This window comes from Talpa europaea (assembly GCF_964194135.1).
Source record: "Talpa europaea genome assembly, chromosome: 9".
NCBI classification, from domain to species: domain Eukaryota; kingdom Metazoa; phylum Chordata; class Mammalia; order Eulipotyphla; family Talpidae; genus Talpa; species Talpa europaea.
In genome coordinates, this window is record NC_140076.1 from 32,958,415 (window position 1) to 32,986,312 (window position 27,898).

General features: G+C 36.9%; 1 protein-coding gene across 1 annotated transcript; it reads left to right on the top strand.

The window, feature by feature from the left end:
• Positions 1-45: 45 nt before the first annotated feature.
• Positions 46-27,898, top strand: ZYG11B (zyg-11 family member B, cell cycle regulator; the record flags this gene model as incomplete). The annotated part of the gene is made up of 12 exons (XM_084243823.1): positions 46-771; positions 7,930-8,070; positions 10,722-10,898; positions 16,623-16,687; positions 19,433-19,532; positions 19,777-19,827; positions 21,745-21,906; positions 22,017-22,064; positions 25,246-25,443; positions 25,569-25,621; positions 27,291-27,388; positions 27,708-27,898. The coding sequence occupies exons 1-12, from the start codon at positions 61-63 to the stop codon at positions 27,896-27,898; spliced, it is 1,995 nt and encodes a 664-aa protein (XP_084099949.1). The 5' UTR covers positions 46-60.

Here is a 27,898-nt window from a genome sequence, read left to right on the forward strand (position 1 = left end):
GCATGTTTTTTACCAGGTCTACTGAATGATGGAACTGTAGGAATTTTTAGGGGCAACCAGATGCGCTTAAAGCGAGCTTGCATTCGCAAAGCCAAGATATCTGCTGTTGCTTTCCGGAAAGCTTTCTGCCATCACAAGTTAGTGGAACTTGATGCCACAGGTGTGAATGCTGACATCACGATTACAGATATCATCAGTGGGCTTGGCAGTAACAAATGGATCCAGCAGAATCTCCAGTGCCTAGTGCTTAACTCCTTAACTCTCTCCCTTGAAGATCCTTATGAGCGCTGCTTCAGCCAACTTTCTGGCCTTCGAGCATTAAGCATCACCAATGTTCTCTTTTATAATGAAGACCTGGCTGAAGTGGCCTCCTTGCCAAGATTAGAGAGTCTAGATATTTCTAACACCTCCATCACAGACATCACAGCTCTGCTGGCCTGCAAAGACCGACTCAAGTCTCTAACCATGCACCACTTGAAATGTTTAAAAATGACAACCACCCAGATACTGGATGTTGTTCGGGAACTAAAATATCTGAATCATCTTGATATTTCAGATGATAAACAATTTACATCAGACATAGCTCTTCGCTTACTAGAACGAAAAGACATCCTACCCAACCTTGTCTCCCTGGATGTTTCTGGGAGAAAGCATGTGACAGATAAAGCTGTTGAAGCCTTTATACAACAAAGGCCCAGTATGCAGTTTGTAGGTCTGCTGGCCACTGATGCTGGTTACTCTGAATTCCTCACAGGCGGAGGACATTTGAAGGTTAGACTTTAAAAATGTATTATTGTGTTAGACTAAACAGTGTCTTAGTTGCGTAAGACTCCATTAAGGTGAATGTTTAATAATATATAAGACGTGTTCATGAAACAGGACATTGTATAGTGGGAAAACCTTGCTTTAGAGGAAAAGAGCCCTAATTAAAATCCCAGCTTACTTGCGTCATGACCCAGAACAAGCTATGGTGTTACTTTTTTGTTTTTAATTCTTTATCAGAGAGATAGTATTCATATCGTACAGAGTTCTTCTGAAGATTAGTATATATATCTAAATTATATATAGATCTAAATTATACATCTAGATTACAGGTTATTCAGTAGACCCTAGAAAAATTATAGTTTTCATTATGATGACAATTTTTAGATATTTTAAACCATTTAAATATACAATTTCTAATGGATTACTTGAAAGAAACTAGATATACTCATTGGATATTTAATGGGAGGCCAAACTCTCTAAGGGGATTTCTGTTGAAGAAATGGTAAAATTTTGCTTTTCTTAAGGTTTCTATTGCCTAATGGCTTGAACTCAGTTTAGCAAATATCTGTTGAACTTGGGTACAGCTTGGGATTTAAAGGTGAAAATAATATACAATCTGCCACCAAGGTGCTAGTCTAATAGGAGTGGTGATAATGTGGTGATAAATAACTGTAAAACCAAGGGTTGGTGTAATTGCTGTAAGGGGGTAGGTGAAATTTCCCCTGGCTGGAGAATTTGGCATGTTAGCAAAGAAAGGGAATTTTCCCCTACTCCTCTGGTTCCTTCTTGGACAGGTCAAGTATCAAATCAAATTTACCTCAAACTTAGGAGGAGGAGAGTCTACATAGATGTGGATTCCAAAGCCTGTGAGGCATAGTGGTGTTATATATCCTGAACTAAGGAATGGGATAGGGCCTGGGACTTCAGGAGAGAGGAGGGAGACTCACGACAAAGACTTCTGCTTTTAATTAGATACTTGCCTTGCCACATAAATAGATTTCTCAGGTAGAAAGGTTATTTCTCATAATAACTCTAATTCAGAGTAATTCACAGAAAGATGCCTAATTTTTATTCTTCTGGACAGTTAAAGGAATGGTAAAAGTAAGCTTGCAGGGCCTCACTTGACCTCAGCTGGAAACTTGGGGAGGCCTCTTCTGAACATCTTGGAGAGACCTGTCCTTCAGGTGCTTAGAGAAGATGATATCTGAGTCAGACCTTGAAGGATAGACTTGTGACAAGTTTAAGGAAAACTAATATTTTTCAAACATATACTGTATCCTCTAGACACTTTTATATTGGGTTATATTAACCCAACTTTATAGATGAGAAACATAAACTCATAGAGATTATGTGATTTACTGGTTTTTAGTTAGAACCAATTTTGGATCGGCATCTGTCTGATTCCAGAGCCCCATAAGCAGAAGCATCCTTTGATCCTACCTGAAGCAGTCAGGGCAGACCTAGAAGTGGATATTGTGACCAACAGGGCAGGGTGTCATTTTTAAGCAAATGTGATTGGTCCCCAAAAAGGAGAAGAAAAGGTTAATGTTCCATGTATGAATATCTCAGTTCTTATATTATTTATAAACTTAGGTTTTTAATAATAGAATGTAGAAAATGATTTTGAGTCATTTTTAAAATTCATTTAGTAATATTTTATCAAGTGCCTCTATGCTAGGCACTGTGTTGGACATGGGAATTTGATGGTGAGTACAAACTTAATGTTTTCCTCTCAGGGCTTGTAATTTAATGAGAAAGTCAGACAATCAAATGTCATGTGCTATGTGTGTGTGTGCTTTAAATATGTGTATATATATTTATATTTATATATTATATACATATTTCCTCATATTATACATATGCATAGATGTGTATATGTGCATACATATACATATACTTTAAACTGTATAGTGCTAGGAATCTAGAAGATATACAATACTTTATTGTATACTTTATTATGAAAATGTTTTAACAGACAAATTAAATCTTTGAGGAATTGATGAATGAGTGAGACCTTAAGGGTGAGTAGTTGGTAGAGAACATTCCAGTCACAGAGAATAATACATGTGAAGGGTGTGTGGTAGTAAGGAGCATCTAAGGAACTGAAGGAAGGCCACTGCGGCTGGAGTTCAACAGTAGAAAATCAAGTGCAATGATGAAACTGGAGAAGTAGGCCAATCCCAAATGGAGCAAGACACCATAAGCCAGGTGTAGGACAACATGCAGCTGCAGTAGAATATTCATAGAAGTGTGAGGAATTTAACAGCTTATGTGGTACAAGATAGATTTCTAGCACAAGGCTTATTGATGGAAGGAATCATGAAAATGTAAATTACTGTTTTAATATTATTTAACAGTCTGACAAATAGGTCAGATAGTAAAGAATTATTAAAAACTAAAGGGGAGAAATCCCTGTGTGCTGGAAGTTGAGGAAAAATTTCCCAAAAGAGGTGAGCTTGATCTGCCTGAAGAAGAAAAGGAATGAATCCCTAATACATTAAGCTAGATAATCTTCAGGCAAAGTTCCTAGAATAGCTGTGATCTGGGAGCAGTATGATTTTTGCTGATTCTCTCAATGACCAAATAGACCCTAGAGTGAATTAGCCTAAGTGTTAAAATTGAGGCTAATAGGACATCTGTATTCCACACTACCTCCATAAAACAAGTTTTATTTCACAAGTGAAATTGTTATTACTTTAAAATTTTGGCCCTAGGAAACACCTACTTTCTAATTTCCACCTTGGTAAATGTTAAAGCAGTAGTTCTCAGCCTTGGCTACAATTCAAATCATCTGGTATGTAATTAAATAAGTTGATGGATGTGTTAATCTTATTTGGTAATCATTTCACAATATATACATGTACCCAATCATCATGTTGTATACCTTAAACTTATGCAATGTTATATTTCAACCATATTTTGATAAAACTGGGAAAATTGTTTCATCAGCAGTCACCTGGGGAGTTTGAATAATTAAATCAGAACCACAGGAGTTGGGAAGCAGGCAAAGGTAGTTTTTAAAGCTCCTCAGGTAATTACAATTAGCAGCCAAAGTTGAGAAACTGATATTCATTGGACCTTTGCCCATTTTTCAACTGTATACAAAAATTGAAGTTCCTTTTAAGTTATTTGGCTACTGACTTGGAAGCTGAAAATATTGTCATGTTCAGGGAGAGCTAAGATTGCCACATCTCCTTTTTTAAACATGTCCGTTTTCTCAAGATTGATGAAAAACTTGTCTGAAATGAATGTCTTCATATTTTGATGTTGTAAATTAGCTTGGGTTGGCTGTTTTTGCTTTACGTGTCTCCATTTTTTAGACCACACTACAGAATGCAAGAAATAGAGACAGTGTGATTCCCAGTATTCTTTATAAGGCAATATATTGTACCATAGGTGGGTGGTTATAAAAATGGTTTATTTATGGCACCTCCATATATTTTATTTATTTTGGTCTCTTCATTCTGTGAGGAAGGTATTATTGTCCTCAGAAGGTCACAACCAGCTGGTACAGGCATACCTTGTTTTATTGCGCTTTGCTTTATTGCATTCACAGATACTGCGTTTTTTACAAGACCCTCCACCAGCAAAAAGATTAAGATTCGCTGAAGGCTCAGATGATGGTTAGCATTTTTTAGCAATAAAGTATTTTTTAATTAAGGTATGTACACCGATTTTTCAGACATAATGCTGTTGCACTTTTTAGACTACAGTATAGTGTAAACATAACTTTTGTATGCACTGGGGAAACCAGCAAATTCATATGACTCGCTTTATTGCGATAGTTACTATATTGCAGTGGTCTGGAACTGAACCCACAGTATCTCTAAGGTATGCCTGTATTAAAGCCTACCCTTTTACCCTTGGACTGTTTGATTCCAAAGCATGTGCCTTTTTGCTACATATCATTGTCTCTGCTTACTTGGTTCTTTCCTTTTTTCTCAGTTTTTAATCCCAACACAGAAGGTTTTCTTACCATAGAATTTTCAGCTCTATCATTGTTGATTCCCACCCAGTTTTCTCTTTTGTCACTGTCTGTGTCCTGAACCTTCTACTTTTCCACAACTGGAAACTGGTTGGCTATCAAGCTGTGGGTCCCAGTTCCTAAGAATAACTGGAAATATGCTAAACCCAATATTAGTTCTTATTTGATCTAAAGGCAGAGTTGTCCTTCTTGAAAAGGTTTTTAAAATCTTAATTTCAAGGATATCATCCATATCTTATTTTCCCCCATACTTTCTGGCTACTGAGTCCCATTTTCCTTTATCAGTTCTTCTCATCTCCCATATCTCTAATAAAAATGGAGTGTTCCAGGCTTGGTCTTTTAACCCTATATGCCAATGATGCCTAAATTTTTATGTCCAGCCTAGATTTCTTCCTTAAAATAAGACTCTTATATTGAACCACAGTAATCAATGTACAGTAAAGGTACCTATAATTTTTAAGCAGTGGAGTTGGTCTATTAAAAAAAACATTGTTCTAAGTACCTTTTAAAGATGTCTGAGTTAGTGCACCTGCTTTTGAATTCTTAGTGGAGAGGAGACAATTTTACAAGTAGCTTTAATCCAGTGAGAGATGCTTTATTTAGTAGAATTATGTAGAGTACTAAAAGAACTTTCCTTAGGATATAGATTTTTACTTTTAATCCCTATGTTAAATATTAAGGTTTATTTGGTGGCTAAAGACAGTTTCTCTGTTTGAAACTATTTGCAGAAACTACTACATACTGATGCTTTCTTTTTTTATATTTAGTTTATAAAATTGATTGTAGATGCTTATCATTTGAGGAGGCAAATTGCTTAATTTGAGGGATTATTATTGGCTAGATAAGTGTTAATCATGGAATAAAACATGCAGGCAATGAAATTGGACTAGAGTATTCCGTTAGCAAACATTCCAATAACAGTTTGATTTTACATTAAAAGATAACTTGAGGTGGTATTTCATGTAAGATATTATAAGGCTGTTGAAATCAACCAGATGTAGATAGTGACATCTGACTGAGATCGTTGTTCTATATTTTCCCTCTCAGTTTTTTTTATTTCACAAAATATTTCAATATCTTTCAAAATCTATAAGAAACAGTTCAAGGTGATTCAAAAAGAACTAAACACTTGGAAAAGTTTATTCAATAACTGCTTATATATGTGAATACACAGTCAAAATTAATTATATATATATTAGACATAGCACATAAATAGAAAACTTAAAAAGCATTTTGTAAAGAAACGTCGATTATTCCTCAGTCTTACAAATGCCCTGTATCACTTGGTACTCATCTGTACTATAGTCTAATTCATGTTTGATCTTTATAGTATATCATATTAGTGGTAGAAATGTTGCCATAATGTATGTCTTTATTTCCTCAAAACTGCATATTCTCACCTAAATATATATGTTCATGTAAAATCTAGTTACTAGGTAAGATAATTTTACAGTTTTTGTTTTTTTGTGTTACCCTATGTAATCGTACTGCCAAGAAAGACTCAGTCTTTCAACTTAATAAGAAAATTGTGTATTTCTGAACAAGTTTTTACATGTGTTTTTTATCCTATTATAAAATAAGACAGATATAAAGACCACAGATAACAAGCGTGTAGCTTAATGAATAAAAATAAGGTGAACACATTTGAGATCATCACTCAGGTTAATAGTCAGCTACCCAGAAGCTCTTCCACATGCCCCATCCTAATCACAGGCCCTCCTCTGTTCTTGGTCCTGATTTCAATAATAATCATGTCTTTATAGTTTTATGACCCAACTGTTTTATCTAGGCACTTTATTAGTCTTGAATTTTTTCAAAATCATTTGTCTTTAGAGTATCTTTTAACTTACAGATTTCTTCTCCATGCCTTTCTTTTCCTTATAACTTGTCTATTAAAGGATCCAGTGTTTTCGATTTCTAGAGCTTCCCTCAATCTGGATTTTCTTTATTGTACACTCAGTGTGCCTATTTCTCTTTTTTGTATTCTCTGCAAATTGGTGGCTGAAGGCTTAAGCAGATTCATGTTTGATCCTTTTGCAGGATCCATATGTATTGTGTTCTTTTATTAGAAGGTAATATCTAGTTGGCTTTCTTTCTGTGATGTTAGCAGATACTGACATTCAGTATCTTGGCATATTAATACATTGGGGATCATGGTGATAGTCTAATAATTTCCTTTTCATTTATTACTTGGATTACTTTTATAAAGAGCCCTTCCTATTATATACATTTTTGTTACCTAATGATATATGAACCACAATTTAAGATAAAAGTATTAACCTGTGTAAATGGGAAAATCCTAGATAGACTTAATTTTTTTCTTTCTTTAGATAGATTTAATTATTAATAGAACCTTTTGATTCTGAATGGGAGTTTGATAAATCTGGGGAAATTAAGAAATACATTTATTTGATGAATACTTATTGAGTACTTATTCTATGCCACATATGATGCTGACTATTGGGATATGTTTGTGAATGGGTTGGTGTAGCCAGAAGGATTATGATAATGGCTATGAAGGACATAATTGGGAGACCTGACTTAGACTAATAGGTTAGGAATGTCCTTCCTAAGAAGTGTCATATAACTTGAACTGGAAGGAAATTAGGCAAAGAGAGAGGGGAAGATTTTAGTCAGAGGACATTTTATATATCTCTATACATACAGATATGTGCATATATCACATATGCCATATACATCCGTGTGTATAAATATAAATGTATATATGTGTATGTGTGTATATACATGTATAAAATGGCCTGGGGTTGGGGAAGAGCTTAGATATTGAAAGATCTAGGGGGGGAAAGGCTAGTAGCTATAACAATGTGAGTTAGAGGGAGAGGATTACCTTAGGAGGCAAATAGGAGCCTTAATCGTGTGGTAACATCTTAAAAGTGGTACATACCAGAAGACACTGGAACTAGAGGTTTATTGTAGATGCAGTATAGAAATTTTTATCCATAGGTTATAGTAGGTTCTAAGCCTATCTAATAGACATCTCTTTAGGATGTGTATACCTTCATTAGATGTTTGTTTTGATGGGTCGGTAAATAATTGCTCTCATTTGTTTCATACCTTTACAGAGCTGTTCTGGGATCTCTATATAATTGATGTTTAGATAGAGAAAATTAGAGGATTGAAAAGAATCCTAAAAACTAATTTTCTGGCTCTGTTCAAAGGTATCTGGAGAAGCCAATGAAATTCAGATTGCAGAAGCATTGAAGCGGTACAGTGAACGGGCATTCTTTGTCCGGGAGGCTCTTTTTCACCTTTTTAGCCTGACTCATGTGATGGAAAAAACAAAGCCAGAAATTTTAAAGGTAAGGCTAAGAAACTGGATATGAAATTTTAAAAAGTATCTCCCTGGATGGATGATCATGTTGTGAAGAAAGCTGATGAAAATTTTGTATTCATTTTTGATTTTTATTTGTAATGCCACTGATTAGAATTTCAGTTATTAGCGACAGTAAGAAAAGCTAGTTGCATAGTATCACTTAAGTTTTATAATTGTCTCATTAAACAACATAAAAGCCTTCTAGTGAATATTTAACAGCCTAAAACCTATGATCCTTTTGGTATTTTATCACAAGCTGTAGTAGAAAATGAAACTATATAATCAAGACCCTGCATTTTAGATTAGCCTTACATTGCTTCCATATAGACCTTTTTTTTATTTATACATTTATTTATAAATGTATATTTATAAATATTTATTTATACAAGATTTATTTATTTATACAAGAACTGGGGTACAGTTAGAGGTGGGGAGGTTGAAAGAATTGACCAGAGACAGAGCGGGGAGCAGAACAGGCAGACGAACTGAAGACATTGCTGAGGGGAGCAGTGGGCGAGTCAGGAGAGGTCTGCCGCGCCTTGTGCGTTTCTCCCTGGACAGCCAGGAATCGAACTTGTGCTGCATAGATGGCCAGGAATCGAACTTGTGCTGCAGAAGCTGTGGACAGCTTCATAGCATGGTGCTCAACCTGCTGCGCCACCGGGGAGGCCCCCTTACAGACTTTTAAAGAAACAGTATTGGAATTCTATAAAGCACTGTTTCATGCCCTTTATGAGCTTCATGTGCTTTCATAACTAATCACGTTAAATTCTTCAGTTAACATATTCTAACCGAGATAGCTTTTGAAGGGCAAGAGGAGAAGACTCTTGATTTTATTGATTGCTTGGGACAATATTTGTCAAAATATGTACTTTGCCCACCAGAAATACAGAACTTTGCTTATTTTTAAAAGCATATTTACATGTGAGGGAGGGCTCAAAATAAAAGCATATTTGTTAACTCTATCCCCAAGAAATTCAGGTTTGGTAGAATTGAATGAAGTACAGGAATCCGCATCTTAATAATCACCCCCATCTAATACTTAGTTTTGAAAACTCCTGAATATAGGGCTGTATTTTATTTGGTAGTTCATACAACAATCTCAAGAGATAAATGTTATCCTCTCTTATAATATTGTATAACTGAGCGTCTGTGAGTTGAGTAATAAGTCAGTGGCAGAGTCAGAAATACCTTTTGTTTTTTGGTAAAGATTTATTTTTATTTATGCGTAGAAGAACTGGGATGTAGGCCGGAGATACAGGGGGTAAGAGGAATCACCAGAGACAAGGGAGCAGAACAGGAGGATATACTGAAATACACTGCTAAGGGGGGCAGCAGGCAAGACAGGAGAGGTCTGCTGTGCCATGTGTGGGTTAGCTCCCTAGTGGAGGATTGAACTCTGGCTGCAACGGTGATAGTGTGATAGCACTGAGACTCAACCCCTGTGGCCTCCAGGGAGGCCGGGTCAGAAATATCTTAATCTCCCCCATATCTTAAATTTTAAGAATGAAATGCTTGCATAGGGACCAGTAACATTTCAGTCTCTAGAATGCTATCCCCAACATATTATCCCCCCTCCATATAGTGTCCAAAGGACACTGGAACTTGGTATATACATTATCTTTTATTTTTGGTTTTGGATACTGTGAATCTGAGCAATAAAGAACTAGTCCTCTATTCATGATCTGAAATATTTATTCATTCACCCTTTCATTCGATTAATGATACAGAGAGAAATGAAAGAATATAAGGAATTCTTTTAAGGACTTTTACTGGAAAGGAGAACAAAGAAAAAAAGGTGGGAGTTGGCTGAGGAGATGAGATTTAAAGAAGGCTTTTGTTGTATACTTTTCCTTTTAAGATGGGAGGAAAATATAGCTTGTATGCTGATTGAATGATCCAATAATATAATAAAATGTTGATGAGAGGGGAGGACAGCTGAAGCAATGTCCGTGATAGACAAAAAAGGAAAGGCTCTTGCACCTAATCAGGGGGATTGCCTTTTGACAGGCACCCAAAAGGATCATTTCTGATCGTTAGACAGGAAGGCACCATATGTACACATGTCTGTTGATAGTGGGATATTTGCAGTAGTGAGGACCTGGAGTTCTTTTCTGCAGTTTTCTCAGTGTATTTGAAAACAAGATCTTCTGCTGATAGAAGGCTAGGAGGGGAAAGGGGATTTGTTGAAGATTTGAGGAGAAAGAAAAGGTAAGAAGTAGTTCTGTAGGCCAGAGGGAAGTGACTGAAGTGACTGCATTTTATTGTACTCTATTAACTTTAGCAGTAGTCTCAAGAAACTGGATGCTGGTATTGAAATGAAATTTGCTACTCAGTAGAGTATATTTAGTGCTTTCCATATAGCAGACATTGGTCTTGGAAATATAGTGCTGAGTTACCTGAATACAAAAGTTTCTAATGAATAAATCTCTAAATTTGAAGAACTTGATACCTACCTAACCAGATGGGCAGGAGTAGGTATTTGTGAGTAACTGTTGAATCCTAGGCTCTTTGCTCATGACTATGATAAAGATGCTTAAGACATCTTTGACATTATTACAGGTGTACAAGTAATATTGCTATGTAAAAAGGGTTTGTATTTATATCATGGATTGAAGGAAGTAATTTTTTTTCCAGCTTGTGGTTACAGGGATGAGAAACCATCCTATGAATTTGCCGGTGCAACTGGCTGCAAGCGCTTGTGTGTTTAACTTAACCAAGCAGGATCTGGCAGCAGGAATGCCTGTCCGACTCTTGGCTGACGTGACCCATTTATTGCTCAAAGCCATGGAACATTTTCCCAATCACCAGCAGGTAAGCATATAAGAATTCCCTTTCAAATAGTCCTTTTAATGTCTGCTACATATCTCCTACCCCTAACAGTTCAGTTTAGTAGACCAAGGCTGGAAGTTCAAATGCCTTTGTGAGTTGTAAAGTAATAAATTTATGGCATAACCGAGTGGAGGACAATACAGAAGTGGAAAACTGAATATGTTCCCTGCTTAAAAGTACTTAAATCCAAATGTTGGAGAAAATTGTTTAAGTCATAGAAAACTCATCTTCCACCTAAATCTTAAATTTTTGATGACTTTGGCAATAGGCATAGAGCATCTGTTATAAACCAGGTGCTATAAAGTAGCAAGTACAGAAATGAAAAGACATGAATTTTCTATTTCTAGCAGTATGGTAGTATACGTAACCTATCCTCAGGATGAAAACTAAAAATGCTGCTGGAATTATTATATTAACTTAAAATTTTTTGCAGTGAGTTGGTAAGTTAGTAAAAAATATTTAGAGGTCGAAAATCAAGTAAAATGGCAACCTAGAGTGGTGAGAGGATCATGAAAGCCATCTTCCTTCATTGAGGGAAACTGTCAAACTATATAAACTTTAGACTTTGGTTTTCACGGCTTTTATACACCAGATGAACAGAAGACAAAGCAGGAACCATTCAAGTATTTTCTAATAAAAAACCCCTTCGAGGAAGGGACAATACCAAACACGTTCTATGAAGCCAACATTACACTAATACCAAAACCGAACAAGGACAACACAAAAAAGGAAAACTACAGGCCAATCTCCCTAATGAACACTGATGCAAAAATCCTCAATAAAATTTTAGCTATCAGAATCCAACAATGTATCCATAAGATAATTCACCACGACCAAGTTGGATTCATTCCAGGGGCACAAGGATGGTTTAACATCCGAAAATCAATCAACGTTATCCAACACATCAACAAAAAGAAATATAAAAACCATATGATAATATCAATAGATGCTGAGAAAGCTTTCGACAAAGTGCAACACCCATTCATGATAAAAGCCCTTGAAATTCTTGGGATACAAGGAACATACCTCAACATCATAAAGGCCATCTATGACAAGACAACAGCCAGTATCATTCTCAATGGTGAAAAGCTGAAAGCAATTCCATTAAGATCTGGAACAAGACAAGGATGTCCACTCTCACCATTGCTTTTCAATATAATACTGGAAGTCCTAGCCAGGGCAATAAGACAAGAGAAAGACATCCAAGGAATCCAAATAGGAAAAGAAGAAGTCAAACTATCACTATTTGCAGACGATATGATATTATACATAGAGAACCCCAAAAACTCCACAGAAAAGCTAATTCAACTCATCAATCAGTTCAGTAAAGTGGCAGGATACAAAATCAACACGCAAAAGTCAGTAGCCTTCCTATACACAAACAATAAATCTGAAGAAGAAGAAATCAAAAAGACCATCCCTTTTGTTATTGAAACAAAAAAAATCAAATATTTGGGAATAAATCTAACAAAAGAGGTAAAGGACCTATACAAAGAAAACTATAAAACACTGTTAAAAGAAATAGAAGAAGACACAAAGAAATGGAGAGACATCCCCTGCTCGTGGATTGGAAGAATAAACATTATTAAAATGGCCATCCTTCCAAAAGCAATATACAGATTCAATGCTATTCCAATCAAAATTTCAATGTCATTCTTCAAAGAAATAGAACAATTATTGATGAAATTCATATGGAATCACAAAAAACCCCGAATAGCCAAAGCTCTCCTGAAAAAAAAAGAAGGGAATGGAGGCATCAGACTCCCAGACTTCAAACTATACTACAAAGCCATAATCATCAAAACTGCATGGTATTGGAACAAGAACAGACATACAGACCAATGGAATCGAATAGAAAATCCAGAAATAAACCCACAGATTTATGGTCAACTAATCTTTGACAAAGGAGCAAAGAATATGCATTGGAGCAAAGAAAGTTTGTTCAATAAATGGTGCTGGGAAAACTGGGTCGCTACATGCAAAAGAATGAAGCTTGACCACCACCTCACACCATACACAAAAATCAACTCAAAATGGATTAAAGAACTAGACATAAGACCTGAAACCATAAAATATATAGAAGGAAATATAGGCGAAACACTACGTGATTTGCACATCAAAGACATCTTTACAGACACATCACCCAAAGCAGTGATAGTGAAGGCAAAGATAAACAGCTGGGACTATATCAAATTAAAGAGCTTTTGCACAGCAAAAGAGACAATAACAAAAACAAAGAGAAACCCCACCAACTGGGAGAACATTTTTGCACCCAACACTAATGATAAAGGACTGATCACAAAAATCTGCAAAGAGCTGATGAGACTCAACAACAACAAAGAAAATAATCCAGTCAAAAAATGGGCAGAAGAGCTTAAAAGAAACTTCTCTGAAGAGGAAATGCAAATGGCCAACAGGCATATGAAAAAATGTTCAACATCACTTGTCATCAGGGAAATGCAAATCAAAACTACCATGAGATACCATCTTACACCAGTGAGAATGGCACATATTAAAAAAACTAGCAACAACAAATGTTGGCGAGGGTGTGGAGAAAAAGGAACTCTTCTGCACTGTTGGTGGGAGTGCAAACTGGTCCAACCACTGTGGAAAGCTGTGTGGAGATTTCTGGACCTACTAAACATAGAGCTTCCATATGACCCAGCAATTCCACTCCTAGGTATTTACCCAAAGGACACAGAAACATCAATTCCAAAGAACACCTGCACCCCTATGTTTATAGCAGCACTGTTTACAATAGCTAAGCTTTGGAAACAACCCAAATGCCCAAAAATAGATGACTGGATCAAGAAGATGTGGTACATATATACCATGGAATATTACTCAGCATTCAAAAAAGATAAACACATGCAATTTGCTGCAACATGGATGGCGCTGGAAGGGATCATGCTCAGCGAAATAAGCCAAAAAGAAAAAGAAAAATACCGGATGGTCTCACTCATAGCAGGAATCTAGAAAACTTAAATAAGGGACCAGGAAAATGAATAACTATAAGAAAGTGAAAATCAAAATCAACAAAAAACTATGAACCAGAGACACTTTTAGGGGGGCGGGGGCGGGAGGGGAGGGATTGGGGTCAGAATGGGGGGCTGCAATTGTATGGGGAATATAACAATAAAATTTATAAAAAAAAAAAAAAAAAAAACCCTTCGAAATAAGCCAAAAAGAAAAAGAAAAATACCGGATGGTCTCACTCATAGCAGGAATCTAGAAAACTTAAATAAGGGACCAGGAAAATGAATAACTATAAGAAAGTGAAAATCAAAATCAACAAAAAACTATGAACCAGAGACACTTTTAGGGGGGCGGGGGCGGGAGGGGAGGGATTGGGGTCAGAATGGGTGGGCTGCAATTGTATGGGGAATATAAAAATAAAATTTATTATTTAAAAAAAAAAACAAAAAACCCTTGCACAAGCTATGATTCCCCTCCCAAAAGGGGGTATAAATCATTAGTATAAGGGGCTACAAATAAACTTCCTAAGTTAGAGAAGCAATAAGAGAATAAGCCCAGAGAAAGTAGAGGAAGTACTAAAGATAAAAATTTAAAAAAAAATGCAATAAAAAGCAAATGTACTTTGAATTAGAGAGGATCAACAGTCCCAAGAACTGGTTCTTTGACTATGTTAATAATATTGAAAAAATTGACAAAATTGTTCAAAGAAAAATGAGAAAAGTGCAAATAAGCAATATTAGAAAATGGGAGTGAGGAGAAATGAGTATGGGCTTCTTTTTTGGAGTTGTAAAATATTCTAACGTTGATTATGGTGACGGTTGTACAACTGTGAATATTCTAAAAGCCACTAAATTATACACTTTAAGTACGTGAATTGTATGGTAAGTGAATTATATCTCAATATATTTCAATAAGCTATTTATATATGTTATATATGTGCATGTATTATAAAAAATATTCCTCAACAGCACTTTCTATAATGACGTCAAATTGAGAACACCAAATGTCCATCAACCCAGATTTTGTCATATGACAGGATACTTCAAAATAGTAAATAATGAATGAATTACAAATGCAGACTACCACCTAGATTAACATCAATTATAAGTTGGATATAAAAAATTGCAGAAGAATACATACATATGATTCCATTACTTAAACTGTGTTCTGCTAACCAGACTGTATTGGCATCACCTGCAAACTTAGTTTAGAATCTCAAGTATATCCCAGATCTATGGAATCATTTATTAAAAATACCCAATTGATTTGTATATAATATAGTCTCTATATATCTTTATATATTCTGTTAATCTGATTTTGCTTGCTGTGAATCAACTTTTTTATATTGTCTTTTTCAGACAAGAGATCTTCCAAGTATATAAAGCTGTTCCAGAAATAGAAAAAAAAGATATAAAATTAACATCCTATTTGTTGCATGGAAGATATATAGAAACTGTATAATAGAAGGAACCACACAGAAAATACAAAGCAATACTAAATTTCAGTATGTACTGAATAAATCAATTCTAAAAAATTAGAAATATGCATTATGACTTTATTTAACCATACCTTAAAAGTTATTTTGCTTGATGGGAAGAACCTGAAAACCTTCTGTTATGTTGGCATATCTTCACTCTGTTGATAAATGACTCATATTCTCATTTTCTTTTGTTTAATTGTACTGCTTCATTTAAAAAATAGAGCCAAGTCTCCCATCAGTCCCTCCTTATTTGGTGGCCAGTGTTTAAAACACTAGTCCCATGTACTTTAGGTTAGTCAAGCTATCTTCAAAGCGGATGACAAATTCCTTGATGCTCTGTCACCAGGCAAAACTGTTAGCCTTTATCTTTGTTGTCCTCTTCAAAAACAAGTGACAAGATTGGGCCTCCCTGGTGCTGCAAGGGGTTAAGCACAGCACTATGAAATTATCCGTAGCCACCACTGCAGCACGAGTTTGATCCCAAGCCAGGGAGGTGACCCACATGGCACAGCAGACCTCTCTTGTCTTGCCCGCTATTCCCCTCAGCAGTGTATTTCAGTCAGTCTGCCTGTTCTGCTCCTCACTGTGTCTCTGGTGAATCCTCTTACCCCTTGCACCTCTGGCCTTCACCCCAGCTTTTATATGCATAAATAAATAAAATAAATCTTTTTAAAAAATGACACGGTTGGGCCTCGCTGGTGGTGCAAGAGGTTAAGACACAACATATGAAGCTGTTCACAGCCACTGTGGCACGAGTTCGATCCCCAGCCAGGGAGCTACCCACATGGCGCAGCAGACCTCTCCTGACTCGTCCGCTGCTCCCCTCAGCAGTGTATTTCAGTCAGTCCATCTGTTCTATTCCCCACTCTGTCTCTGATGAATCCTCTCACCCCCCACACCTCTGGCCTGTACCTTAGTTCTTACATCCATAAATAAATAATTCTTTTTTGAAAAAAAAGTGTTTTAAAAAAATGGCAAGGTTACCTCATGGATGAGGCAACCAGAATAGAGGGAGATTTGCTAGAATAAACCTATTTGTTACCTTAGTTCTCACTTAATGAAAAAAGATAAAACATGAGTATGTGCAAATAAACTTACGTGGGTACAGTATGTCAGTCTTTCAACGGTAGGTGGACAGAATAAAGGATATAAGAAATACTTGGGTTTCATTTATCTTTCTCCCTTTTTTTAACCTCTGGTTAAAAAATAAATAATTTAATAAGGACTTTTCCCTCCCTTTGATTCTTTAGTTACAGAAGAATTGCCTCCTTTCACTTTGCAGTGACCGGATCCTCCAAGATGTTCCATTTAACAGGTAAGTGATAGCCTTAGAACATAAAAGGGGGAAAAATGGAATTTTAGAGATCTGTCTAATGACCCCAAAAAAGGGTCTTCTCTTACTAGCGAGGATATGCCTGGTGTATGATTAATAAAATGGTGAATTTGTGCTTTGCCTTATAGAATGCTAAATCTATTCTAATTTAGTACCTTGACATTCATGATAGATTGGTTTTCATAGTCCTTTGCTTAAGAAATATATTGGTTATAGTTTTCTGAATATCCATACAATATTGTGGACTCAAGAAACTGAGACAGGGCCTCCCCGGTGGCGCAGTGGTTGAGAGTGGTTGAGCGCTGGGTTGCGAAGCTGCCTGCAGCCTCTGCAGCGCTGGTTCAACCCCCGGCCGATGGCGAGGGTCCCACATGGCGTGCAGACCTTCCCTACCGCCCGCTGCTCCCCTCAGCAGTGTGTTTCGTCAGTCTGCCTGTTCTGTTCCCTGCTCTGGCTCTGGTGAATTCTCTCACCCTCCCGTGCTTCTGACTGTACCCAGTGCTTGTATAAATAAATATAAAAATAAATCTTTAAAAAAAAAAAAAAGAAACTGAGACATACAAAGAATCAGTATCTTGTCCATGGTTTCGTGGCTAGTAACTGCAAGAATGGAAAGATTCGGGTCTTGTAATTCTAAGATCAGTGTTCTTTTCACTGTGTCATTCCTTTCATTATTATTGTTATTTAATGTTGGATAATGAAGAAACTTAAAGTACAGGTTAACAGAGATCATATAGCTTTATATGTGATATCATTTGATTCTCACAGCAATTCTATGGTATAAGATATAGAGTGGAAGATTGTTTTCTAGATGAGAAAATTAAAGTTCAGAGAGATTAAGGAACTTGCCCAGAGTCCTAAAGTTAGTTGTTGGTGGTTGACTTCTAAAGTGTATGATGACTTAATGATTTGACTGTACTGCCTCCCAGGAGGAAATATTTTATTATTGTTACTAACATTAAATAGAACCGGAATTCAAACCCCAAAAGTCAAAGAACTTCAGAAATCATTTTCTTAACTTCTATTGCTTTGTAATTGTGGGCATATTTGAGGACTAATGAGCAGTCCACCTTGTAATAAAAGCAGGGAAAAGCAAGATTTGAAAGTGTGGGCTCGTATTATAGTCCTAAAATACAGGAATGACATCATACCAAAGTCCTTTGATAGATTTATTACCAATTTGTAGGCACAAAGTGAGGGAGAGTGGCCCATTAGGAATCTACTGTCATACCACTAACAGACTGGATCAGAGAGGGCCTTGGGAATAGAAAGGAGGTAACAATAGATTTGAGGGAAGTTAATAGAGGAGTGATTTGCATCAAAATCATTCAGCCATCATGTATTAAGAACTATTTCTGTGTCAGGCACTGTGTTGGGTTCTTGGTATGAAGGACTAAACAGCAGATGGTTCCTTCTCTCAGAGAACTCACAGGCCAAAGGGGAAGTCAAATGAGTCTGCAGATAATCACAGTTCTCTGACAGAGTTATAAGGTGTTAAGGCCCACTGATAAGGCAATAATAAACTTGCCAAGGAAAGCTTCTGAATGGAAGTAATTATTTAAGTCTTAAAAGATTAAGTTGTGGTTAAAATAATCAGATGTATTTCTGAGTGCTATCCAGAGATTTCTCTTCTTACCTCACATACCACATTCAGTGCTTTGGTAAATCCAGCTCTATCTTCAAAATATACCCAGAATTTGATTATTTTTCTTCACTTATGTTTTTACCACTTGACTAAACTAAAAGGGATTTCTCTCCTGAATTTTAGTCTCTGAACTGCTCTCCCTGTTTCAGTCTTTACCCTCTGAAGTTGATTCTAAACATAGCTAATACAATAGTTATATTAAAAACCTACATCAGTTCATGCCACAACTATGCTCAGAATCCTTCCATGACTTTTCATCTCATTCAGAGTAAAAACTAATTCTTTACTAAGAATCACATGATATATCTCCCTTGTTAACTTTTGACCTTATCTTTTAGTACTCTTTCCTTTGTTCTTTCTGCTTTGGTCTCACTGGCCTCCATGCTGTTTCAAAACCTTCCCACTCATACTTCAAGGTCATTGTGTTTACCATTTTACTTAGATGTCTACATGGGTAGTTTTTTTTTACTTCCTCAAAAGTTTCACTGAGGACTTCCCTATCTGCCTTGTATAAAATTTCAACATTTCATCTTTCACTTTCCCTGCTTTTAATTTTTCCTCTGTAATACACCATCTATGTGTTTTACTAATTTCTCTGATTTATTACATTTCCCCACTAGCATGTAAGCTCTGAGAAAAAAATAGATTTTTTTTTCTATTTCATTCACTCTTCTATCTCCAGAACCAAGAATAATGCCTGACACAAAACAGGACCTCAACAATTGTATGTGAATGAATAAATGAATGAATGAACCCATTGTTCTGTGAGGAACCCAGAAAATACTTTAATTAACTACAGGCAAGAAATCACTGCAGAATAGAAATGTTATAATTCTAGAAGATAAGTTCCAGATAGTTTTGGCCATATTTTCAAAACTCTGATTTTCTTAGAAAGTCTGTCAGAACTAATAATGAGGCTTTGTCTCCAAAATACTAAGTGTACTTGTTATTCTGTATCAGTTAAGAGGAATTTTTCCCTTTCCTTCTCACCTGCCTGATTTATAGCATCAATTCCCAGTGAGAGCTTGAAACTGTGCCTGGGCTTCCAGGATTAATTCATGAAACCCTTTGTGTGTTTTCAGGTTTGAAGCAGCCAAGCTTGTCATGCAGTGGCTCTGTAACCATGAAGATCAAAACATGCAAAGGATGGCAGTTGCTATCATTTCCATTCTGGCTGCCAAGGTACTTGAATTCTTGTTGAGTAATTTTCTATAAATAGCTGTTTCCCATTATAGTTACTATTTTTCCCAAAATCTATATGTCAGAAAGGCAAGTAAACCTCTCTGCCAATCTGCTTATTCAAGATGCATTCAATATTGCAGAATTCCAGGCTGGTCAGAGATTTCAGAGTGACCTTTGGAGTCAGTGATACATTAACTTACTAGTGAGTTCTTGGACATTTACCATGTGTTCTGCTTGCTTGCAGCTTTCTACAGAACAAACTGCACAGCTTGGTGCTGAGCTCTTCATTGTCAGAGTAAGTTTGTGATCTCCTCTGCAGACATTTATTTGTGAAATATGTATAGAATACTCATTAGGTACCTACCACCTTACTAGATATTACAGATTCAAACTGAATTGGATCTTAATTCCTACCCATAAGAAATTTAAAGTATAGTAGAGAAAATAACTATGTAGACATGGTTATAATACAATCTAATAAGTATAATAATAGAGACATGAATGAATGAAAGATGTTATACAAAGAGAGGAGAAGGCTGTAGTAGTGAATGGAAAGAGTAAAAATTCTGGAGTTGAAGGTTGCTATTGCTACTGTATGATCTCCAGTAAGTCACATAAATTTTATTAGGAATGACTAAAAATTACTTTGTAGTTACTAAAATGGTTCAATGAGAAGGGAGAAAAAAAAGACCAAGTACCTTACATAAAATATATGTTAAATTAGTAGAAAAGGGATGCAGATTTTATTTATTTTTACTATTTTCAGGGGTGACATTTAGCTTTACGTGTGACTTTTTATTGTTGTATATGTGTCTCAGTAATTTTGATTAGAAATATATTCAGAGATTTTTAGGATTTTTAGATTCAGTAGATTTTCAGTCCACTAATATACATTTTGTTTTTTTTCCTGAATTATATGTAACTTTAATAGTTTATTTGTATCTGTGTTAGCAAAGCTTCCTTTCACTCCTAAAAGTATAGTCAAAAATGGAATTTTGGATGCCATGTATAGTTCTTAAAACATTCTTTTAAAGTGAAATATCTTAGTTGAAAGTATTATAGAAATAATTACAATGAAACTTTCAAATCTATATTTAAAACCTAATATAGATTTCAAGTTTCTTGTATTTATTTTGTCTCTTTTTTAAAAAAAAGATTTATTTATTTATGCCTACAAGAACTGGGATGTAAGCCAGAGGTGCGGGGGGTTGAGAGGATTCACCAGAGAGAGTGGGGAGCAGAACAGGCAGATCCACTGCTGAGGGGAGCAGCGGGTGAGACAGGAGAGGCCTGCTGCACCATGTGGGTTAGCTCTCCGGCCGGCCGGGGATTGAACTTGTGCTGCAGTAACTGGCGACAGCACTGTCTTTAACCTCTGCGTCACCGGGGAGGCCCTATTTTGTCTTTTTTTTTTTTTTTTGGAAGGAAAACTTAGGAGTTGATTTATTAATTTTTCTTACTAAGTTGACCAGCCTCAAATTATTTAATATTTCCCAGATTCCATTTCCTCTCCTGAAAAGTACGGGTAGCACTACTGCAGTATAGAATATGATTTGGTGATACTTAATAAATGTTAGCTTTGGGGCTTCCCTGGTGACTCAGGGGGTTAAGTCTCAGCATTGTGAAGCTCTTGGCAGCCAGTGCAGTATAAGTTCAATCCCTGGCCAGGGAGCTAACCCACATGGCACAGCAGACCTCTCCTATCTCGCCCACTGCTCTCCTCAGCAGTGTACTTCAGTAGATCTACCTGTTCTGCTCCCCTGTCTCTGGTGAATCCTCTCACCCGCCGCCCCCCCCCCCCAATACCTCTGGCCTGTACCCTAGTTCTTATATGCATAAATAAATAAATCTTTAAAAAAAAAAAGTTAGCTTCATTTTCCCTTTTCCCTCTATATCTTTTTTATTACCAGGATCTGTAAATAAGTATAGGTTGTGACCAGTTGGGTGGGATAGTTGGCCTTAAGCTTTAATTATTTTCCTTTTTATTTGATTTATAGGCAATTAGATTGTAGGTATGATCAGAATAATATAGAAGTATTTATAAAGATCTTATACTTGCTGAAGGAAAAGTCTGATCCAAGAGGCTGTTTGTTATAAGAACCTTTATAGGTAATGTTATAAGTCATGAGATTAATCATCACAGACTTGTCATTATTACCTCTAATTGTAATAACAATTCAATGAGAAATTAATTTTATTTTCCTTTTTTCAGCAACTTCTTCAAATAGTGAAGCAGAAAACCAATCAAAATTCAGTGGACACTACTTTGAAATTTACTTTAAGTGCACTCTGGAACCTTACAGATGAATCTCCAACCACTTGCAGACACTTTATTGAAAACCAAGGTTTAGAACTCTTCATGAGGGTTCTAGAGGTTAGAATGGGAATTTAGTTTACACTTTTGATATTTATTGATTAATTAATAAATATCATTTATTATATTTGGTTCTTTTGATAGTTACAGGTTTCTCTTTCTTTTTACAGTCTTTCCCAACTGAGTCATCCATTCAACAAAAAGTCCTAGGACTTTTGGTAAGATATAAGCATTTGCTGCTAAATTCCAAGCTATAATTTTTTTTTTAAAGTGATCTTAAATTCTGGGCTAAAAATGACAAATACAATGAACTTAAATTAGAAAAATTAAGATTCTAAATAAATTGCTAGGGAATTTCATAATAGGGTCAGTGAAAAATTTTCTCTACATACAAAATTTTCTCTACATCTGTTAATATGGTCATTAACAGATTAGTAAATCTTACTTGGAATGATAAGGCAAAAATAGTAAAATCAGGGGAGCCTCCCTGGTGGCGCAGGGGGTAAGCACTATGAAGCAATCCACAACTACTGCAGAGTTGGAGTCCAGCTCAGGGAGGTGACCCACATGGCACAGCAGACCTCACCTCTCTCACCCACTTCTCCCCTCAGCAGTGTATTTCAGTAGATCCGCCTGTTCTCCCCTCTGTCTCTGTTGAATCCTCTCACTCCCTGCACCTCTGGCCTACACCCCAGTTCTTGTATGCAAAAATAAATAAATCTTTAAAAAATAATAAAAAAATAAATCTTAAAAAAAAAAGAGATAGTGACATTACTTCCACAAAGCTTATTTAAAATCTAATATAGGGGGCCTCCCCGGTGGCGCAGCGGTTGAGCGCTGGGTTGCGAAGCTGCCCGCGGCATCTGCGGCGCCGGTTCGATCCCCGGCTGCTCCCCGGCCACCGGAGGAAAATCCCACATGGCGCGCAGACCTCTGCTGCCGCCCGCCGCTCCCCTCAGCAGTGTACTTCGGTCCTGCCTGCTCTGCTCCCCGCTCTGGCTCTGGTGAATTCTCTCACCCTCCCACGCTTCTGACTGTACCCAGTGCATGTACAAACAAACAAACAAATAAATAAATAAATAAAAATAATAAAAAAAAAATAAAATCTAATATAGATTTCAAGTTTTTTGTATTTATTTTGTCATCATTACCTTCACCTTCTCTTTCAAGTAGGGTGCTTCAATATCTTGATCAAATCTAAGTATGAAATTTGCTGCAACAGTTCAAAAATACTTTCTCTGTAGTCTTCCATATTTTGTAATCTCACAGTTAAACAAGTCAAGACTTCAAATTTCTCACTCTACTGAGTCCTTTACTGAGACCTCCAATTTTGTTTCCGCTCATACTTAGGTAGGTGATATTTGAATATTTCTCAGCCAGGACTTCCAAGTCTCCAGAAATCAGATTATCACTAAAGTTTCAACTTTAAAGTCTATTTAAGTTGGGTAGCCAGGTCGGTGAACTTAGTTCTGCATTATCCATATTCAGAAATTCTAGATTTTTGAAAACATCTTTCAGGCCTTAGTGACAACAGTTATCAAAGGGTAATTCTGTCACCTCCTCCAAGACTCTGTTCCTTAATTCCAGGTTAATCCTTTCATCTCATTGTTCTCTTCCTGTTCTTCCACTGCTCTTTTCTTCCCTTACCCTGTCCTACTTTTTCTTTTTTTATATAAGATTTATTTTATTTATATAAGAACCAGGGTATAGGCCAGATGTGCAGGAGGGTGAGAGGATTCATCAGAAACAGAGCGGGGAACAGAACAGACAGAATGAGGGAAATACACTGCTGAGGGGAGCAGCGGGCGAGACAGGAGAGGCTGCCCCCGCTTGTGGGTTGCTCCACGGCCGGCGTGGATCTAACTGGCACTGCAGCGGCTGTGGACAGCCCCACAGTGCTGTGCTCAGCCACCTGTGCCACCAGGGAGGCCCCAGTACTATTTTTCATTACCCACTCCCAACCTTAACATTTGAAGAGATTTGTAAATGAATGAAAATAAATGCAAATATATATGCCTACCACTATCATCAGATAGGTGGGGGTTAGGGAGCGAGGAAGAAAAGAATAGCAAATAGAGTCCAAGTAATTGAGACTCTAACTTGACTACTCCTAACTCCTTGTCCACACACTCAAGCATACATTCACATGTGCACACACTGCCTCCACCCCGAAGTCCCTTCTCTTTCAAAGACTGTTCAGAAACTTAAGGTGTAATTTTTTTTCTGCTTGAGGTAATAGTTGAAGGTTGCTACTATACTTGGAAATACTAATTAAGTAAGAAAATGGGTACAATGTAATAAGTGAAAAGAAGGCCACAAAACTATATGTAGTTTACCCTTTAACAATGGGGGTGTAAAGTGTACCAACCCCTGCCAAAAGAAATTTTAAGAAAGAGGATTAATCATTAGAGTGCTGAGATAAATTGGATCTTTAATCCTTTAGGAGGATCAACCAGTCTTAAGTTTGGAAACCCTTAAATTTTTTCACATGTGAGCAGAAGTCTTTCTTAAGTATTGCCTAGGAAAACCATCTTACTCCAAGTCCAGCAGGCAAACACTGGCATTCAGTAGAGGTCTAAGACTGAATTTTTTTAATACATGTGATCACTATGTTATTCAAACAAGTGGATGCTTTCTTGTCTTCTTAGACTTTCTACATTATTCAGAACTGCTAATCCTTTTATTCTTTGGATGCACTCACCTTTCTCTGTTACAAATACCAAACTTTCCTGTTTTTTTCCCTACTTATCTTGCTGTTGCTTTTCAGTTTGAAAAACTGTAGTTATAAATCACAAGGGAAATCTTTTCCATTTAGACTCAGTCTCAAATTTCAATAAGCCTCTTTTTCATATGTCTGTATTGTCCAGTCTTTTATTGAGGTGTAATGCTTTGAAAGCCCTTGCCTGGAATGGGAAATCTTACTTCCAATTTGCAGTCTTTACCTTCTATTCTTACATAACTCATACAATCCAGTGTTCTTTCTCCTGCAGGTGATGGGTACAATGTTGTTATTGCTTTAGTTTCGTTCTGTGTTTGCGATTTGCTCGAGCAAGTAAACTTACATATTTAAAAGCTGTTAGTTATTTTTCACTCAACATTTCTAGATATTTTGTGGTAAAAGGATTTATTGGTTATCTAGTTCATCATTTTGCCTGAAAAGGAACTCTATATTTCTTCTACCTTTCTTATTACTTTATTGTTTAAGGAAGAGAAAAAGTATATATCACCTGTAATCCCACTACCCTATGTAGGTACATGTTTAAATCATTGTAATCTGTGTTCTTCACTGTTTGCCTATGTGCAGCTCATGTTTAAATTATTGTAATCTCTATTTTTTCTTAGCATACAAAGTCACTTAGCCATTTATCATACATAATAAATTTATTTATTTTTTTTCAGAATAACATAGCTGAAGTGCAAGAATTGCATTCTGAGTTAATGTGGAAGGATTTTATAGACCATATTAGTAGCCTCCTACACAGTATCGAAGTGGAAGTCAGTTACTTTGCAGCTGGAATTATTGCCCATTTAATATCTAGAGGTGAACAAGCATGGACATTGAGCCGTAGCCAGAGGAATTCTCTTCTGGATGATCTGGTATGGTAATTTGGTGTTTTCTGGAGTGTACAAACAACATTCGTAGTTATATTATCAAAACCTTATAATGCAATACTGTAGTAATAAATATTGTAATCTTTTCTCGCTTGTCTTGTGTCTTACAGCATTCAGCTATTTTGAAATGGCCAACTCCTGAGTGTGAGATGGTAGCATACAGGTAATTGGCATGATAATTAACATTCAACCAGTAATGTAGTCATATTGTTTGCCTGGAGATCATTTCTACAATATGTATAATTTTTCCCTTTGGCATCTATTTTCATACTGGCTTTGAAAGAAGCAAACTATTTTGACTTTTTTCTTTGGTCATCAGTCCTTGATTGTACATTTATTGAAGACAAGTGCCAGGGACTTATTCAGTACTTTTGAAATTCAAAAATAAGTAAGACATTGTGCCCCCACACAAGAATCTTACAGCCTAGTTAGGAATACCAAATGTGAATCAGATATAATTCACTGCTGTGCTAGTTATGTGTGTAGATTGCTGTAAAATTAAAGATGAGAGTACTTAAATCTTCACTGGAAAAGTATAAGAAAAAGCTTCCAAATAAAGTGGATTGTGAGCTGAGTTTTGAGAGATGATTAGGTGCAGAAAATTTTAGGAAAAAGAAATGATATGTTAATGTAACAAGGTCTAAAACAGGATGACACACTGGAAGAAAGAAAAGTGGCACTAGATTAGTTTGGAGAAACTGTTTATAGTAACTTTTTTAGACTTTTTTTTTTTTTAATAGAGGCATGCTTTATTTATTTGTTTGCTGGTTTTGTTTGTTTGTTTTTGTTTATACATGCACTGGGTACAGTCAGAAGTGCGGGAGGGTGAGAGAATTCACCAGAGCCAGAGCGGGGAGCAGAGCAGGCAGAAGGACCGAAGTACACTGCTGAGGGGAGCAGCGGGCGGCAGGAGAGGTCTGCACGCCATGTGGGACCCTCCTCTGGTGGCCGGGGAGCAGCCGGGGATCGAACCGGCGCCGCAGAGGCTGCGCGCAGTTTCGCAACCCAGCGCTCAACCGCTGCGCCACCGGGGAGGCCCTATAGTAACTTTTTAAAGTGTATGCCTAGGGCCTCCCCGGTGGCGCAGTGGTTGAGCGCTGGGTTGCGAAGGTGCCTGCGGCCTCTGCGGCGCCGGTTCAATCCCCGGCTGCTCCCCGGCCATCGGAGGAGGGTCCCACATGGCGCAGACCTCTCCTGCCGCCCGCTGCTCCCCTCAGCAGTGTACGTCGGTCCTTCTGCCTGCTCTGCTCCCCGCTCTGGCTCTGGTGAATTCTCTCACCCTCCTGCACTTCTGACTTACCCAGTGCTTGTATAAATAAATAAATCCTTTAAAAAAAAAAAAATTTCGTCTTCTGTATGAAGATTTTTTTTCTGAGTATAATCCTTTCTCAAATGGCGGAGACAAAATATGTACTGTAATACAAATTTCATAATACATGCATATCAATTTAGAAATAGGGCAAAATTTCTAGAATGGAAAACTCAGGAATCATTACTTTAAAAAATGATACTAAGGGCCTCCCTGGTGGTGTAAAGGGTTAAGTCTCAGCACTATCAAGCTGTTGGTAGCCAATGCAGCATAAGTTCAATCCCCGGTCAGGGAGGTGACCCACATGGCACAGCAGACCTCTCCTGTCTCACCTGCTGCTTCCCTTAGTAGTGTATTTTAATAGATCCACCTATTCTGCTCCCACTCTGTCTCTGGTGAATCCTCTCACTCCCCTGCACTTCTGGCCTATCCAGTTCTTATATGCATAAATAAAAATAAAATCTTTTTAAAAAAGACACTAAGTTCAGGATGTAATCTTTTTTCATTTCTTTTGCCCTTTTAGGTCTTTTAATCCATTTTTCCCATTACTTGGCTGTTTTACAACACCAGGAGTCCAGCTGTGGGCAGTTTGGGCCATGCAGCATGTCTGCAGCAAGAACCGTATGTACTAAAAAAAGAAAAATCAGTGAATCTGTCTGTTCTGTTCCCCACTCTATCTCTGGTGAATCCTCTCACTCCCCGCACCTCTGGCTTACACCCCAGTTTTTGCATGCATAAATAAATTAAAATAAATCGTTTAAAAGAAAAATGAATTATGTATCATGTGAAAAAAGTCATTACAGAGATATTTATCACACTGCAGCAGCATATGTTAGCATTATTCAGTAACATAACAGCAAAAAATTGAAGTAAAATAAGAACTCTTTTTTTTGTGGGATAAATTGCATTTTAAGAAAAGCTTTCTCCTGTTTCCTTTCAGCCTCAAGATATTGCAGCATGCTGATTGAGGAAGGTGGATTGCAGCATTTATATAACATAAAAGAACACGAAAAGACTGATCCCCATGTCCAACAGATTGCTGTGGCCATTTTGGACAGCTTAGAAAAACACATTGTACGCCATGGGAGACCACCTCCCTGTAAAAAGCAGCCCCAGGCCAGACTAAATTGA